Consider the following 15179-nt stretch of genomic DNA (forward strand, 5'->3'; position numbering starts at 1 on the left):
GAAAACTTCTTGAGCTTTTATGTCATAAAAGACATATATAGAATTTACACAGCCTAACTGGCAGTATATAGCAAATGTGCTAAGCTATAATCCACAGTAAAAATTGTGAGCGATTGTTACCTCATGGAAATTCAGAGTATCAGTACTTGAACACGGAATCTTTCATCAGATCCTATGTGGAACCCATTTCTAAATTAAGAACCAGATATTAGATGGCTTGCATATCTTCCACAATACAAGATAAGGTCTCACAGATACCTTTCAAAAATGGCATTAATACTTCCTTATTTTGATTGGAAACACCTTTTTTAATTCCTTTAGGATTGCACATTTGTTTTTTCTCATCTATGTTATACCACCAGTAGTTCACAATCATGTAGCAAACAATAAAATGAGAGGACTCTTCCTTTCACATTTTAAAGGATGAACATAAGTTTAAAGCAGAAATCCATCTAAGTTCTTAAGCACATGACCTTGTACTTCACTCTACTTTCTAAAATTTATTAGAATTTACTTTTAAAATTCTGTTCTTGAAAGATATCTACTTCTTCTCATACAAAGCTCAGCCCTCTTGTGATCCCTACCCGCCTATTTTCTTTTGCATGGCTGAAACACATGCTTCCAATTGTTACGGCAGATTTGCATTTTTTTCTTCCTCACTCAGAATATGAATTCAACACTTTCTAATTATATTTTAAAATATATATACACAAAACTCAATCACCATCTACATCTGAATTTGCATTATTATTTCTGTTTCAGAGACATGCCCTCAAACAGGCTTTCCATTGGATCCTGAACTGTTTTTGAAGCATAAACCCACACCGCTTTGTGCATGAGTTCACACCATACCTTCCTTATATTAGGAAATATATTTCTTTAAGTAGGTAATGTTATTATTACTAAGCATCAAACCTATAGCCCAAATCTGCATGTTAAATTACAGCTGCACCAATTTGAAAATGATTTTTTTCCGCAAGTGTAGAGTTAATTTGGATATTTTTTTCTGGTATGTTGGGTTGCTGTATTGCTTTTCCTCAACACTGTGTAAGGCTGCCTCTTCTACCCTACTGAAGGCATATTTCCTGAATAAATACATTTACTGTGAACACTTAGGGGAGAATCTCATTCTTCATTTATACTTCAGGTTTGCAGTGAGATCCTTGAAGCATATTGATGTTGTTGGCACACCATACAGTTTTCTTTGTACATATTATTATTGTACAATTGCTTTTCAAAGCTTCACATAATCAAGTAGTAAAACACTGAAGTAGTCTTTAGTAAATTTTTCACCATTAATTCTATTTCATAACACCCTCATCCATCTGCCTCAAGAAAATTATATTAGAAGCATAAGAAGGCATGAAAACTTCTAGCACATCAAAGTGGCAATTGCTGGACAATCCCCTTCCCCAACAGGATAGGCTGATGTGCTCCATTGTGTGATTGCTGCTTCAGGTTCACCCACATGCTTTTTCTGCAGCACGACAGTGTGAATGTTCATCTGGACAATTTTAAGTTTTTAATTCCATTTTACAAGTATACAGCCAAAGTGAAGATAAACAGAAATTAACACCTGTATTGATCTTGGCATACATTTGTATTCCTCTTTAGCCTGCTCCCCACACCAGCAGTAGAGTCCCACTGCTTGGTAAAGCAATTGGACAATTAATACATAAACTAGAAACTAAAAAATAAAATAAAATAAAACTACCAAATGTTGTCTAATGACTACAGAATTTCAAAACAAGTATTTAATTCACAAAGTAAAAGTAATCTGCACAAGGAATGTATGGCATGTCTATGTAGGGAGACAGGATGTTCCTGTGGAAAGGTGCATTTGCTGCCACTAAGATTCTTCACTATTTAGTCACAGAATTTTAATTCTGTTTGAAAATTTTCTTGACTTTCGTAATTGCCTGCTGAAATGAAAAAAAAAAAAAAAAGGAGGGTAGAAACAGTTTTAAAAATCAACACCTGGCTACAGTGTTCACAGAATATTTTGTTCATTTGTTTTTCCTGCATTGGGAATTTCTAAATGAAGGTACACTAATGTGTTACTTTTTTCTTTTTAATTATTATTATTATTATTTTAAATTCAAGAGTATCAAGTGAGTCTTGCTGCAGTGGTGTGATCCTAAACTGGCATAATTAGGGACCTGCCTGGGAGCAGGCCTCACCCTGTGAGGGGAACCATTCACACATCCCCTCTGAGCTCTTCACAAGCTGTTCAATGGGCAACGAGCCAGCCAGTAATAATCAGGCTGATCCGACCTGCTGCAAGGGCTAGGAGAATTGGTTCAAGGAAACTTCCTTCTCCCATCACTGCAGAGGCATGGAAAGGAGCAATGGTGCATGCACCCTGGCAGGGGATAGGGCTCTCCAGCTGCTCCAGCAAGGCAAAGACACTTCTCTATAGGGCTTGGACTCCTACAGTTCAACATATAAAAAACAGCCCACCCGTCCCATGCACAGAACTATTTCCATGTATGAGATGGGCTGCAGACTGAACCATGAGGAAAAGATGTGTCTGCTGGTCTGCTATGTAAAAGCTGTGGGGGAAAGGCCTAGGCACTCTCTCTGAAATTTTGCCTTTGAAGAACCTGAGTGTGTGCAGTGGGACCCCATCTCCCCTCTCCTTCCAGTCCTTTAGAAGTAACTACATAACCAAAATCAACACAAGAGAAAGGTGGAAAGGAAAGCCACGATAATGATGTAGGTGACAGTAATGGAGTGACACATCAGATTGCTGCAAAGACATATGTTTAATATTAACATGCCTTCTGAAATCCTCGATAACACAGTAATCCTAATTAGTATTCTGCATATTCAATGCCTGTAAACACAACTTGCATAATACTTCTTTCCCCGCCTCCCAAAATTTTTACAATATTGCAACAATATGTTCATGATGAAGATGTGATCTCTGCACTAGAAAGGTGTTTTTTTTTCAGTTAAATGCAAATTAACCCATTATGCAATCTCTTCCATTAGAAGAGTGCTAGTATACATTTTTCCCACGTTACAAAGCTCATACTAAAGGCTAGCTGTAATATATTGTTGCATTAAAAATTACAAGTATCTGCTCTATTAAGAAAAAAATAATATCTCAAGGTGACAGACAAAAAAAAGATATTTAAATTTAAAATGAAATCATTACAAGTCAAACTGGATATAAATACGTAGAACAAAATTATATAAATATTGGGTTCTTTTTCACAACGTGATAGCTATGCTTGAAGTTACTAACAAGTGTCACTTTTTAGGTTTATTTTTTAATACTGGAAATTTTCAAGAGTAAAAAGTGACTTAAAGTAAATGTATTCTTGAAAGTTATTACAGCAAAATGGCAAAAGATGGAAAATATGTGTTGTCACCAGGAAGACAGCTTGCCAAAGACAGGACAAACGACTTTGGATTGGATTTGTATCTACTACAAATAAATAAGGGACTCCCGGCAAGTGTGTTCTACAGACACTTCCATTGTAAACCAATGAGTTTTGTCCAGTTTTTTTTTTAATTTTATTATTACTGTATTTGTCCCTCTATCTTAAATGGACCTCTTGTCTTCTACACCACTAGAAGTTTGAACGTAGCTATTTCGACTTTCCCTCCCCCCACACCTCACCCAAAAATAACTCCTTGCCTTCTCTCCATCTCTTGGGGTTATCCTTATCTTTATAGTGGGTATCACTGATGCAAATTTCTGCACCTTAGAGGATAACTGCATATTCCTCCTAACTGACTTGCAAGGGAAAACGGGACTTATGCCTTCCCAGTAGCTATCTTCCAAATTTAATTTACCCCAAGCCTCAATGTTTGCTTATATGTAGGCCACACATTTCCTCCAGAATTATACTCGAGAGGGAAGAAGACTGTTTATCACTACTCTCCTCTTACACTATATATTAGACATTTGCATCTTTCTAAATCAGTGCTTTCTAGCATGTATAAAAACCTCCTACTTCCTAGGCTTAGCAGCAAGCGTTAGATAAATAGAAATATATAACATACAGTTTTTGGAAAGAGAGTTTTAGACCAGCTGGATTTGTTTCTATTTTCATTGAACATAATGTAAAGAAAATTCAATTTAAGTTACATCTACAACTTTTTTTTGCTGTTTTTAAAATGGGATTTTTTTTTCTGATGTTACACATGCACGCTTCCGTTGTAATCAGTATGTGCTAAGTCAGTGGACAACATTTAAAATCAGTGCTTTTTGCTTTTTTTCCCACATTCTCGATCTCTTATCTCTCAACAGCTTCTTATGTATGTTTTAAAAAGTAACTAAAAGTTACAATATTAATGATACATTTGCTAATTTATTATGTGTAATGAATTTTAGATTCACACTCAAATACAGATCTAAAGGGAGATGACCAAACTAGGAAAGAGTAACACAGAAGCAAGGAGACTATGCAGATATGTTCGCTGAAACAGACTATGAATATCTTTTCATGATAAATTTTCCAAGTGCTGAAGAAAAGAGTGTGTACCCACAATACCCAATCCAGTCCTTAACCTTTTGCTCTCCACAGTTTACACCATATAAATACACCCTATGACCACCACTACTACCTTCTCTTTCACATGACCACCTAAAACCTATTCAAATCTCAGACAACATATAATATTATAGTTATAGTATATATAGTAGATACTGTTGTTGCTGTTTTTTTGCATATAATTATTTGAATTTTATTATAATCCAGTTTTCCATCTTTTGTCCAGGTGAACATTTTCTGTCAAATTAGAGGTAAAGATCACTTTGTTCAGGTACAGACTGTTTTATTTACTAGGCAAATCTAAGTTTTTCCATTTTGCCTATACCCGTTTTTAAAAAACATGGTTCTGACACTATGCACTAGTGCAGTTAACGTTAAGCAATTAAACTTAAATGTATACTTACTTTCCCCAAATTTTATCAAATGATTACACTCAGTGAAGTGCTCATGCTAAATAAACAAAGCATACCTTAACAACTCAACACTCCATACAGCATGATATTTATACAACAGGCTCGGTACACACTGAGCTTAACCATTTGATTCCAGGAGTCATGATTGCCTGACATGCGATTCTAATACAGAATCCATTAGAACTAATGTTGAAACAACAAATCTCTGGCATGTAGGAAAAAAATAACTAACTAGTTTATTGTAGATACATTAACTTATGGGATTGAAGATAATTATCTATTTATTCTTATCAAGATAAAGTTCAAAGTCTGACTTTATGAAAATAAACTACTTTATTACAGGGCATTACAGGGAATAGAAATAGCTACGCTTTTCATAGCTCTTTGAGAAAACAAATACAATTACAACTAGCTGTCCAAACCACTATGTTGTGCAGCCTACAACAGTATGCTGTGGACAGATGAATCTCACCACCACGGAAAGAAATAATTCCAATGCTACACATAAACACCCACCTGTGGTAGCAAATTCAACTTTGAATTATGCTTGTGCTCTGCACAGTTGAAGAACCTCATGACTGTCATAACTCATGAGTGTCAGTATAAGAACAACAAAGCTGCCAGTGTCACGGCCCAGGGTAGATTCTTCAGTGGCCATAAGGACAGTTATTTCCTGCCACAGGAGAAGGAGCTACAGGTTCTAAGAGTCAAAGTAATATTTTCCCTAATATATCTACTATGAAAATGGATAAAATGGAGTGAAATCCATGCAAGTAATCAGCTCACTTCAACATGCCACTATCGTACTTTCTCCAGAAAAGAAAAATATCATGAAACAACAACCTGCACTGTGGAAAGCTTAGCCTTACTACTGCAATATGTTTTTCAGGATGCAGAGTAAGAAAGTAAATATTATCTCATCATACTAAGATTAACATTATCATCAACTCCCATCCCAAACCCTCCTTAGCTACTCTGCAATACATCATTAACCAATATATGTAATTGATTGGATCCATACAATTGGTGCATCAGTGTAAGGAATAGCATATATAAACATGTTTCAAATACATTTATTCGGATATCTATACATGAAAGTAAAATCACTACTACAATTGGTACTCAAACTTGTCAGATGGGATTTTTTTTCTCCTGTTTTGCATAAGACATGCTAATGGTTATGCCATCTGCAGTCTGAAACCCAGAAAAATGTAAATCAAAAGTAATAGTAGATCAAGATAAGCGTCCATCTAAAATGATAATTTTTGCAGGTATTCTGTTAACTCACAATGTAAATATAAACCTCTACCCCCTGAAAAATATAGGAAAATTAATAGATAAGGACATTTTTTGTATTAAAAACTAAAACAAATAAATTTGCCAACTGGAGCATTTCTCTTTTACAATCAATCATACAGCAAGCAGTAAATTTAGAAAGATTTTTCACAAGAAGCATATAAAAAACACTCAAATTCTTCTAGAAAAATCCCAGAGGTTCTCTAAAACCATCCCTTGTGGTAAAGCACAGTAGAACTTGGCCACTTACCCAACACCCCTTTTTTTGCAAAGTTGTGGACACATATTTGAAGGTTCCTTCAATAAGCTTTCAACTTGCTGATTAGCTAGTAGGTGCTGTAGGTCACTAAAATACTTGATGCATTACAGAATTAACAGAGAGAACATGTGTAAATACAGCATACTCTACTTTCACCAAAATATCTATCAAATGCAACAAGATGGCCACTAAAATTAATACCATTTTTCATTATTTTGGCATGTGAAACAATAGCATAGTTTACGTCAAAATATGGAGCACATGAGAGCTGCAATGGCAAGGATTACCTAACACCCACATTTGCCTGCAGATGTGTGAGCTAGTTTTAAAAGTTTTATAAGGTTTTTAATAGATTTGTAATACAGTTCTACCATATCTCCAGTTGCCAGATTAGTAAATTGGTCTGAAATTAGCGGAAATTAGAAATACACTAATATTAAAGTGCGTTAAAATATTGGGAGAAGTCTGTTTCCTTGAACACAAACACAAGCACAAGTATTTTTGTCTTATAAATCTCAAATTGCTTATACGCATTTAGCAATTCCTACTGCTAGGAGATTTTGGCCAAAGTTACCATTATATTTGGCATAATAAAATAATAATAATGTACAAGTTTATGACCCATATTACAGTATTTGGTCAAACAGGCATCACAATACTCAAAATGTGAATTTCCACTACATAATGAACAATGAAAAGCTCTGTAGTAACAGTAAAAGACAGAAATAGAAAAGCTCCAAGGACTCATTTCCCAAACCTTTATGCACCCTTTTCACTACAGAAGAAAATTTAAATGGAGTTTGCGCTCATACCTGAATTTACATGCTATTTGATACATAAACCGAAGTCTGGAAGCATATTCCATTTTCCTCTCTTAAAAATGAACCAAATGAAGTGTCCAAGGCTAATGAGAGGCACTGTGCACATACTGATCATTGGAGGAAAAGTTAGAAACATGAACAATAATCTTGGCTTTAGGGAGCATGTAACAATTCTGAAAAGAAAATTATTTGATTTGCTTCTTCCAGCTTCACAAATATGACTCATGAGGCACTGACTCTTCCTGGCGAACACATAATACAGGCCACCTCTCCAATACACCAGCCCATGACATTTATAAGGCATCAAGCCAGGGTTAGTCCTTTAGGAGTAGGAAAACACAAGACTCCCCATCTCATCATCCCTCTGAGCTGTCTGTGTGACTGTCATTGTATCCAGGGATGGTTTTCTCTCCTTTCATCGATATCTACCACAAGTAGTGCACTCCCAAATCTCTTCAGCCTTGAAAAGATTTATGAATGGATGGCGAATTTGAACAGAGAAGTTGGGAGCTCCTGAACCACTGCAGTTAACAAGCTGGAGGAATAGAGTAAGCTCATATCACTGGGAAAAAAATATACTGGGAAAATAGTAACATTTTTGCCTGTTTCATATGCTTCTCTTAGCATCTAGTGTTGGCTAGTTTAGAGACCTCAGGCTAGATGGACCTTGCCCACTCCTACTATGGCTGACCTTGTCTTTCTAGAATAAGAAGCTGGCAGAATGAACTACGTTCATCTTACTCATTAAATCAATTATCCCTGTGATTCAACATTTCAAGGTCACAAATTGCCTTCCTCAAAACTTAAAAAACTACATAGATCTTAAGCTGCTGCATTTATGACTACTCTTCTTGTGTGTCTTCAGCCTAGAAGATATTGCCAAAGCAAAGTCAAAGGTGAAGAGTAGGAAGTTAACATGGTCCTTGGACCCTATGTCTCCAGACTGGACTAGAAGTTCAGCATAGCAGGATGCCAACTTGAAATGTTTTCTTTTTCTTTTCTTTTTTTTTTCCCATTTTCTTTTGTCACCTCCCTAGGTTTTTGTTTGGTTCTGAGCAAACAAATATAATTTTTAAAGTATATTTGAAGAGAAATAGTATGGAAAGTGGAACTGTGTGCTGCACCTAACTTTGTGAAATTTCACACACAAAAAAGAAGAAAATGTTAATTATACACAAAATTGGAAAAGCTATCTAGTGTCTGGCAGTCTCCCTCCATTATTCTCTATTAAAACTAAAAATTAGATAAAAATATGTTATTCCATCAGAAAACAGGCAACATCCCCATAGGATAACAACTCATCCAGAAAAAGGAAGAGGAAGAGAATGGTAGGAATTATGCATTTTTATTTCCTGAACACAATAAAATAATCTCTTATGTGCATCTTTTGTCTGCAATAGACTGTAATTCAGCAGTTAAACACTCCTATTTGGTCTCTGTACAATGAGAGAAACAGTTTTGCCAGCAGAATGCAATTTTAGATGGAACGCTAAATTAGCAACAATTGAACTGAAACCTCAAAAAAAATGAAAATTTTAAAGAATAAAATGCTTCTTGTCTATGAACAGTACATGTATTTTTACCAAATTGCATTTAAAATTATTATTGAACAGAACTCATTCTCCCTAATACTTTCTGAAACCCAAAAGCATTCAAGTGCAAAACCTTATGATATGTTTTGCAATTTAATCCACATATGTATAATAATGTCATGCCAATCATGCAACATATCTACAAATAATTAATACCATAGCTATTGAACTCAGTCCACATGGCTGTTTATTGTAACAGAAATTTTAAGTGTCTATAAGCACAAAAGACGTTTGTAACTTGTGAATTTTGTCTGTGAATTGGAAGTCACCAGCACTCAAGTCTATAATCTGCTTTACGTGAATATGCACACACACAGCATCAATGCACAGGCAGAGACACGCACATCACATATGTGAGCAAGCCCAGCAATCTTCCCTCCAAGAAAGGCCCCAAAGGCAAGAATCCTTTACCAACCTGCAGTGGTCTCTGTTTATCACTGCCCTTAGGAGACTTCAGTCCACTTGTCTGTTGCTGTAAAAGCAGCTGTCTTGCTGCCTGGAGTGCCTAAAAGTTCAAAAGTGAAAAGAAAAAGAAAAACAAAAAGTAAATAAATTCCACCTTTTCTTAGAAAAAGATAAGTTACTCAATGTTACGTAAAAGTCCCATCAAACAAATGCAACCTCCAATTTCTATTTGCTAGATTTCAGGCTTCAGTCTGGATTTGTTTTACTTGAAACATAAAAAAGATCCTCTGAAAGTACACATATAGGACTTCACTAGAATTTATGGATGTACATGAAATCCTGCAGGAAATAAAGTTAATTTGTTTAAAGTGCTTGAAGAGGAAAAATCATAAACTGCATCAATAGCCTCATTTCCACAAGGAACTTGTCTTTGAGTGTTCAACTAAAATGCCCACTCCCATGTAAATTATCATTCAATTTGCATTTTCATATTACAATTTTGAAGCAAAAGCAAGTAGACTTCAAGTGTTACCGGAAGCTGTAATTAAATTTGACAAATCAACATCAGATTATCTTGAAAATGAATTAATAAGGATATTCATTGAAGATTAAAAACACTTTTTGTACTTACAATTCAAGGAGAAACCTCTCCTTTGACAAAATAAAGTGCAGTTTTAATGCCAAATAAAAATGAGTGGTTTTCATTTGCATTCTTAGGAAAATCAGAGAACAAAGAAATTACTCCCCAGCCAATCAGATCAGGCTCCAGGATGACAGCATCCCAATCAAAATATAAAGTGTTTTCATTTATTTTATGTTTTCATTCCAACTCAGCAAAATACAGTTAAACATATGAAATGTAAACAAACACATCATTTAACTAAGGAAGGCTAATCTACATTATTTTTCCCGATAAAATTATTTTTAAAATGTCAAGTATTATAAAGCGGTATTTGTTAAGAAATAGGGAAAAAAAAAAAAAAAAAAGATTCCAAACATTTGCACTGAAACTACCTGGAAAACTGTATTTTTCCCCTTAAAAATCAGTTCAGTAAATAGAAGTTACAGCTTTAAAATGCATCACCCTATTATCTATGTTATTAAAACATACTATACATAATGCCCTGCAATAAATACAATTTGATCAACACTCCCTAAAATAATAAAGATTCCCAACTGATAAAGAAAGGTACAATTTTGATTAGACTCAAATGAGCTGGTTTTTAAGATAGTTTCTAGTATCCATGACAACAGTTGCTTTGACAAGATGTGCATATGGCATTACACTGCCAGCTGGTGTGAACAATGTTTGAACTACTGCATTGAGATGCTGAGCAAACAGAAAAAGTTGCCACGTCTTAACCCTCAGGGAAGGCAGTCATCCCCTGATCAATTATGAAAAGACAGAGAGAGGGCTGCTACAGTCTGGCTCCAAGCAAGTTTTCTGAGAAGGCAGGCAGACACAGAAAACCAAAGTAAACAAACTGAATGCACTAGCACCATCTCCTAACAACATTGATTCGTCTCCCCATAGAAGGCTCTGGTACAAAGTTTGCAGAGCATACTTTTAACATTTGGAGACATTCCCACAACAATCCCCTTATTGTTTCATCAAATTCTCAAGTAATTACAGGTCAGCTTTACAAAGACTATACATTCCTCTGAACCTAAGCAACGAGACGCACACAACTAGCTTCTCCCTTCCAAAAATAAATAAAAGTTAACATATTTCAAAGTGCACTTGAAATATTTTGTTACCAAGGAATCACTGGATGCCTGGTTCCCTATGTGAACAGCGTAATCTTTTCTGCACTCACAGTTCTTGAGCAGATCCTAAAGGACAATCCTGCTCTGTCTGAGATCAGAAATGAATATCTGTTGATTTCAGGGGCACCAGGATATGGTCACAACATCTTGCAGTGGTTTAAACACAAAACATGGATTAAATGCAAGAACAGAAGATCTACAGCAAATTTATAATCCTTCCCAATCTTTAGAACTCTCTGAAAGGGAAACTTGAATGAAAGAGAGAAAACTATTGCACTCCTGAATTAATAGGAGACTGTACAGGGAAGCTACACTCACTGATCAGGAGAATATTGCTAACAGAACCAGTGAAAAGACCTGGTGTTAGATTATGGGAAAAACCATAAAAATAACTGTTTTTTATTTATGACAGTAGCAGAAAATTCATTACATGGACCTTATCTGGAAAAGAAATTGCCATGATTTAATGCTGATGCAGGCTTGAAAATAAAGAGAGCACTCTGCAAGTTGTTTCAGTGTCCTAGTCTTCCTTAGCTGCAAAGTCATCTCACCAATACAAAAAAGAAGCAAGCAAGCATCCGGTAAAGCTGCACTTTTACAGTACTTGAAAATTAGAGGATTATAGTATGATGTGGCTTAGAGTTAAGCTAGCCAGTATAATTTCAAATTGTGGCTAGCATACTCCCATGGAACCAGTGTAAGAAAGTATGAATTCCTACCACTAACTACAAAGAGTCCCACTTTATGAAAAAGCAAGGCAGCACAACAGGATATGTTTGCATAAAAGGCTCTTCTACTTAAAGTATTTTGATTTATATATGCTGGTTGAGATATTTTTAAAGGAGTAAAGGCTCATCTTTTAATACAGAATGTCTTACAAATGATGACTACCTGAATACTTCAGTGATCTTATTGTGGCAGTTTAGATTATTGTAAACACGGGAGATAGAAGAAGAACAGAAAACAATTTCAAGAGATCAGAGATGATTTAAAACTCATAAGGAGAAATCACTGTCAGCCTTTGTTCTTATAGCAGTTGTCATATGGTACATTTTCCTCCCAGTGTGCTGCTTAACTTTAGATTTTGCTGCTCAGTAAACAACCTCCCAGAAACACATTGTTAATTTCAAAGAATTATTACTGACATTATTCATAAGTGAGAATTATGAGACTATAAAACATTCAGTTCTACCAATTCTTTGCCATTAAATCTTTGCAAAACAAATTGACAACTTGAAAGTGTCTTTAGAAATTAATAGTTTAACATGTACACTTCAAGTAAGCACCAATCCCACATATCATTTATAAATAAAATAAAATAATAAAAAAAACCTCCAGTGAACTAATTTGATAATAACCTGTGGTCTAAAAACAGTTCAGTGAAGACAAACTAACAGATGTTTATAAATCTAGCAAATCAAAATCACGTTGTGTCCTACCTCAAATTAACAGCAGCAAGAACGGTTTGTAAGACAGTCAAAATCATATCCAGTTTCCAGTAACATTTGTTTCAAATTTGGTAGGCACTTTTCCTTAATTAAGTTATCTAAATTAGTAAAACTATACCAACAAAAAAGTCAATGCAGACAAAAAACAATAAAAAGAACTGAGGATTAGAAATGATTTTAATAATGCAAATGAAAATCATTATAATGCTTTAAGTAGTGGCTGTATAAGCAGGAAATTCGGGCATATGGTTTCCAGAACTCACTGTGTCTTCTAGTAAAATATTTATTGGGAACACTACTTCTTAATATTTACTGTGCAGCTTTGGCATAGCTAAAATGTAAGCAGAACAAAAATGAAATTAATTGCATATAACTCACCCTATTAAAGTTGATAAATTGCAGTATATTTTGCAATTTGTTGGAGATAATTCCAGGAGACACAACTTGCTTTTATTTTTTTATTCCAAACCCTTATATGTGATTTAAGCATGCCTTAGAATAATTTTAAAAAGTTTTATCATTTTAATAAAGTGAAAGTTGCCACTAAAAGAAGGTAAACTGATTACTTTGTTTTTTAAAAAGGTAAATATATGTGTATTTTTAGGAAACAGATGTCACTCATATCTTTCCTTTAAAAATAGGAATGTTTAACCTATCAGCCTGTTGCATTTGAGACGTTAAAATGAAAAATGACATCTACGCCCATTAATATCGTCAATGTATAAACAGCACAGCGTGACACATTCTTGAGAGCTGAAGGCTACAAAATCTCTCTGAAACATAAATAACAAAGCACTCAGAAGCATATTTGATGTTGATATTCATCTCTGAGAAAAACACTGCTGCCTGGGCTTCTTATGAAAATAGATGCAGCCCAAATGGATCTCCTGTAATTGGTTTCAGATAGCGAGGTCAAAAGAAATATGATACAAGAAACTATTATGTGGAACAGGCGAAACAAGAATGTTTATACAGGCACTCCCTATTTATACTGACAAGAGGTGTATGCTTTGCAGATAACCAGAACCAAAAAACTTGCCAGAAGACAACCAGATTCTGTCCTTTTTCTAACTCCAAATCCTTATTTTATTTTTTCCAATGGCTGCATACTCTAACATTCCTGCTGAACACAAAATAAGTTTCTGAACATAAAATAAGTTTCCAAATGGCTGCATATGTCAAACAAGAGTCATCTTCGCTGGTAGCACTATGCAACCGAAACATATCAACATGCTAAGCTGGATTTAAGGCCAAAGACTGTACCGCACTGGTTGAATAACAAGTTAACTGAATGATTACACAGCTACATTTATTATAAAAATCACTTCAGTAGAACCTCTGCTCCCTCACGTCCTGCTGTGTGTCCATCCTCCAGCTGGCTCAGACCAAGAAGCCCAGAATTACCTACATGCGAATGAGATCCATGAAAGACTGTGACAGAAAGATAACGCTGCTCAAGGCTCCCTAATAGCCTTCAAATGCTATAATGCTACTGCTAAACCTTTGTTTCTCACTCACTGTATTTTCCCAGAAAGTTCTCTAATGGCTATCACAGTCAGTCAGCATGGCAGCTTATAATCTTTCCAAATGGAGTAGCAAAGCATTTAACACTATTCAAAGAATCTTTAAGATGATCCACTTCCAACTGCAGTCCCTCCAGGACACTTGACAGGAAAAGCCAACTCCCATGCACCCTAAGACATCCTTATTTACCTTACTGAACACTGAAGTACACAAAGAAGATAAAATCTTTTTCTCTAAATCACATGAGGAAGATAAAACCTGTATGCCTGCCAGCAGAGGACAAATGTGCCACATTTGACAGCCCATGAAGTCAAACCCTTAACTTGTACACAACTAAAATCCAAGCCACTTAACCAGCCTGATTTCATCTACGATTAGTAGACTGAACAATTATTACATTGTTGCCTCACAGAACTACAAACGAGGTACCAGATAGGTAACAAGGTACCAGATAGCTAAAGACTGGCAGCACCCACCTCAAGGAATATATTGTCTAAGAAATCTAGAGGGTCACTAAGAATCAAGAAGGATTTCATTCAATTAACCCAACATCAAAACATGCAAATAATCCAACAAAAAAGATTTGTCAGTCTTCTGCATCTCAGTTAGAAGCTGTAGACAGCCAGGATGTGAAATGGGCTCAGTTTCAACAACTGAACTGCAGGGTGTTCCAGCCAAGCCTAGCAGTAGAACACAAGCCTGCAAGAGACTAACATGTTTGAAACTGAATTGTTTTCAAGAACAAGAGGAAATAGCATTGGACACTGTATTACCATTCTGGGCATTCATTCCTACCACCAGGATGCAAGACAGAAGGACAGAATATAGCAAATGACCTTCTACAATTGTGTTTCGAGAAGGTGGTGGTAGCCACTGAATGCTGGACTGAGCCCATGCCTATGGGTCATGATTAAGTGAACACTGAACATGGCTGAAAACATCTATTGTATTGATGCTACAGAAATTTGTGGAAAAGATCCCGAAAAACTCAGACATGAGAGAGATCCCGAGTTGCTCAGCTGGGGAAATGATGTTTGTCCAGGACAGCAGCTCTTTGTGCCTGGAGAACTTCAAGATAAAATGGCAGAGCACTTCAAGGGTTAGGTGGCAAGTGAGGAGAGCTGTCCTGGATCACCACTTTCTAACTTA

General features: G+C 35.6%; 1 protein-coding gene across 16 annotated transcripts in view; it reads right to left on the bottom strand.

The window, feature by feature from the left end:
• Positions 1–15179, bottom strand: part of FOXP2 (forkhead box P2) — a 439933-nt gene that overhangs the window by 118612 nt on the left and 306142 nt on the right. For all 16 annotated transcript variants that reach the window (XR_013939269.1, XM_080555112.1, XM_080555108.1 and 13 more), the window contains one exon: positions 9302–9391. Coding sequence is in view for 14 of the 16 variants with exons in the window: in XM_080555112.1 (XP_080411238.1) it covers positions 9302–9391 (90 nt within the window). In the remaining 2 variants the exon portion in view is untranslated. The remainder of the gene's footprint in view (positions 1–9301; positions 9392–15179) is intronic.

The sequence above is a fragment of the Anser brachyrhynchus genome (assembly GCF_964034855.1).
Source record: "Anser brachyrhynchus genome assembly, chromosome: 1".
In the NCBI taxonomy this organism is placed as follows: domain Eukaryota; kingdom Metazoa; phylum Chordata; class Aves; order Anseriformes; family Anatidae; genus Anser; species Anser brachyrhynchus.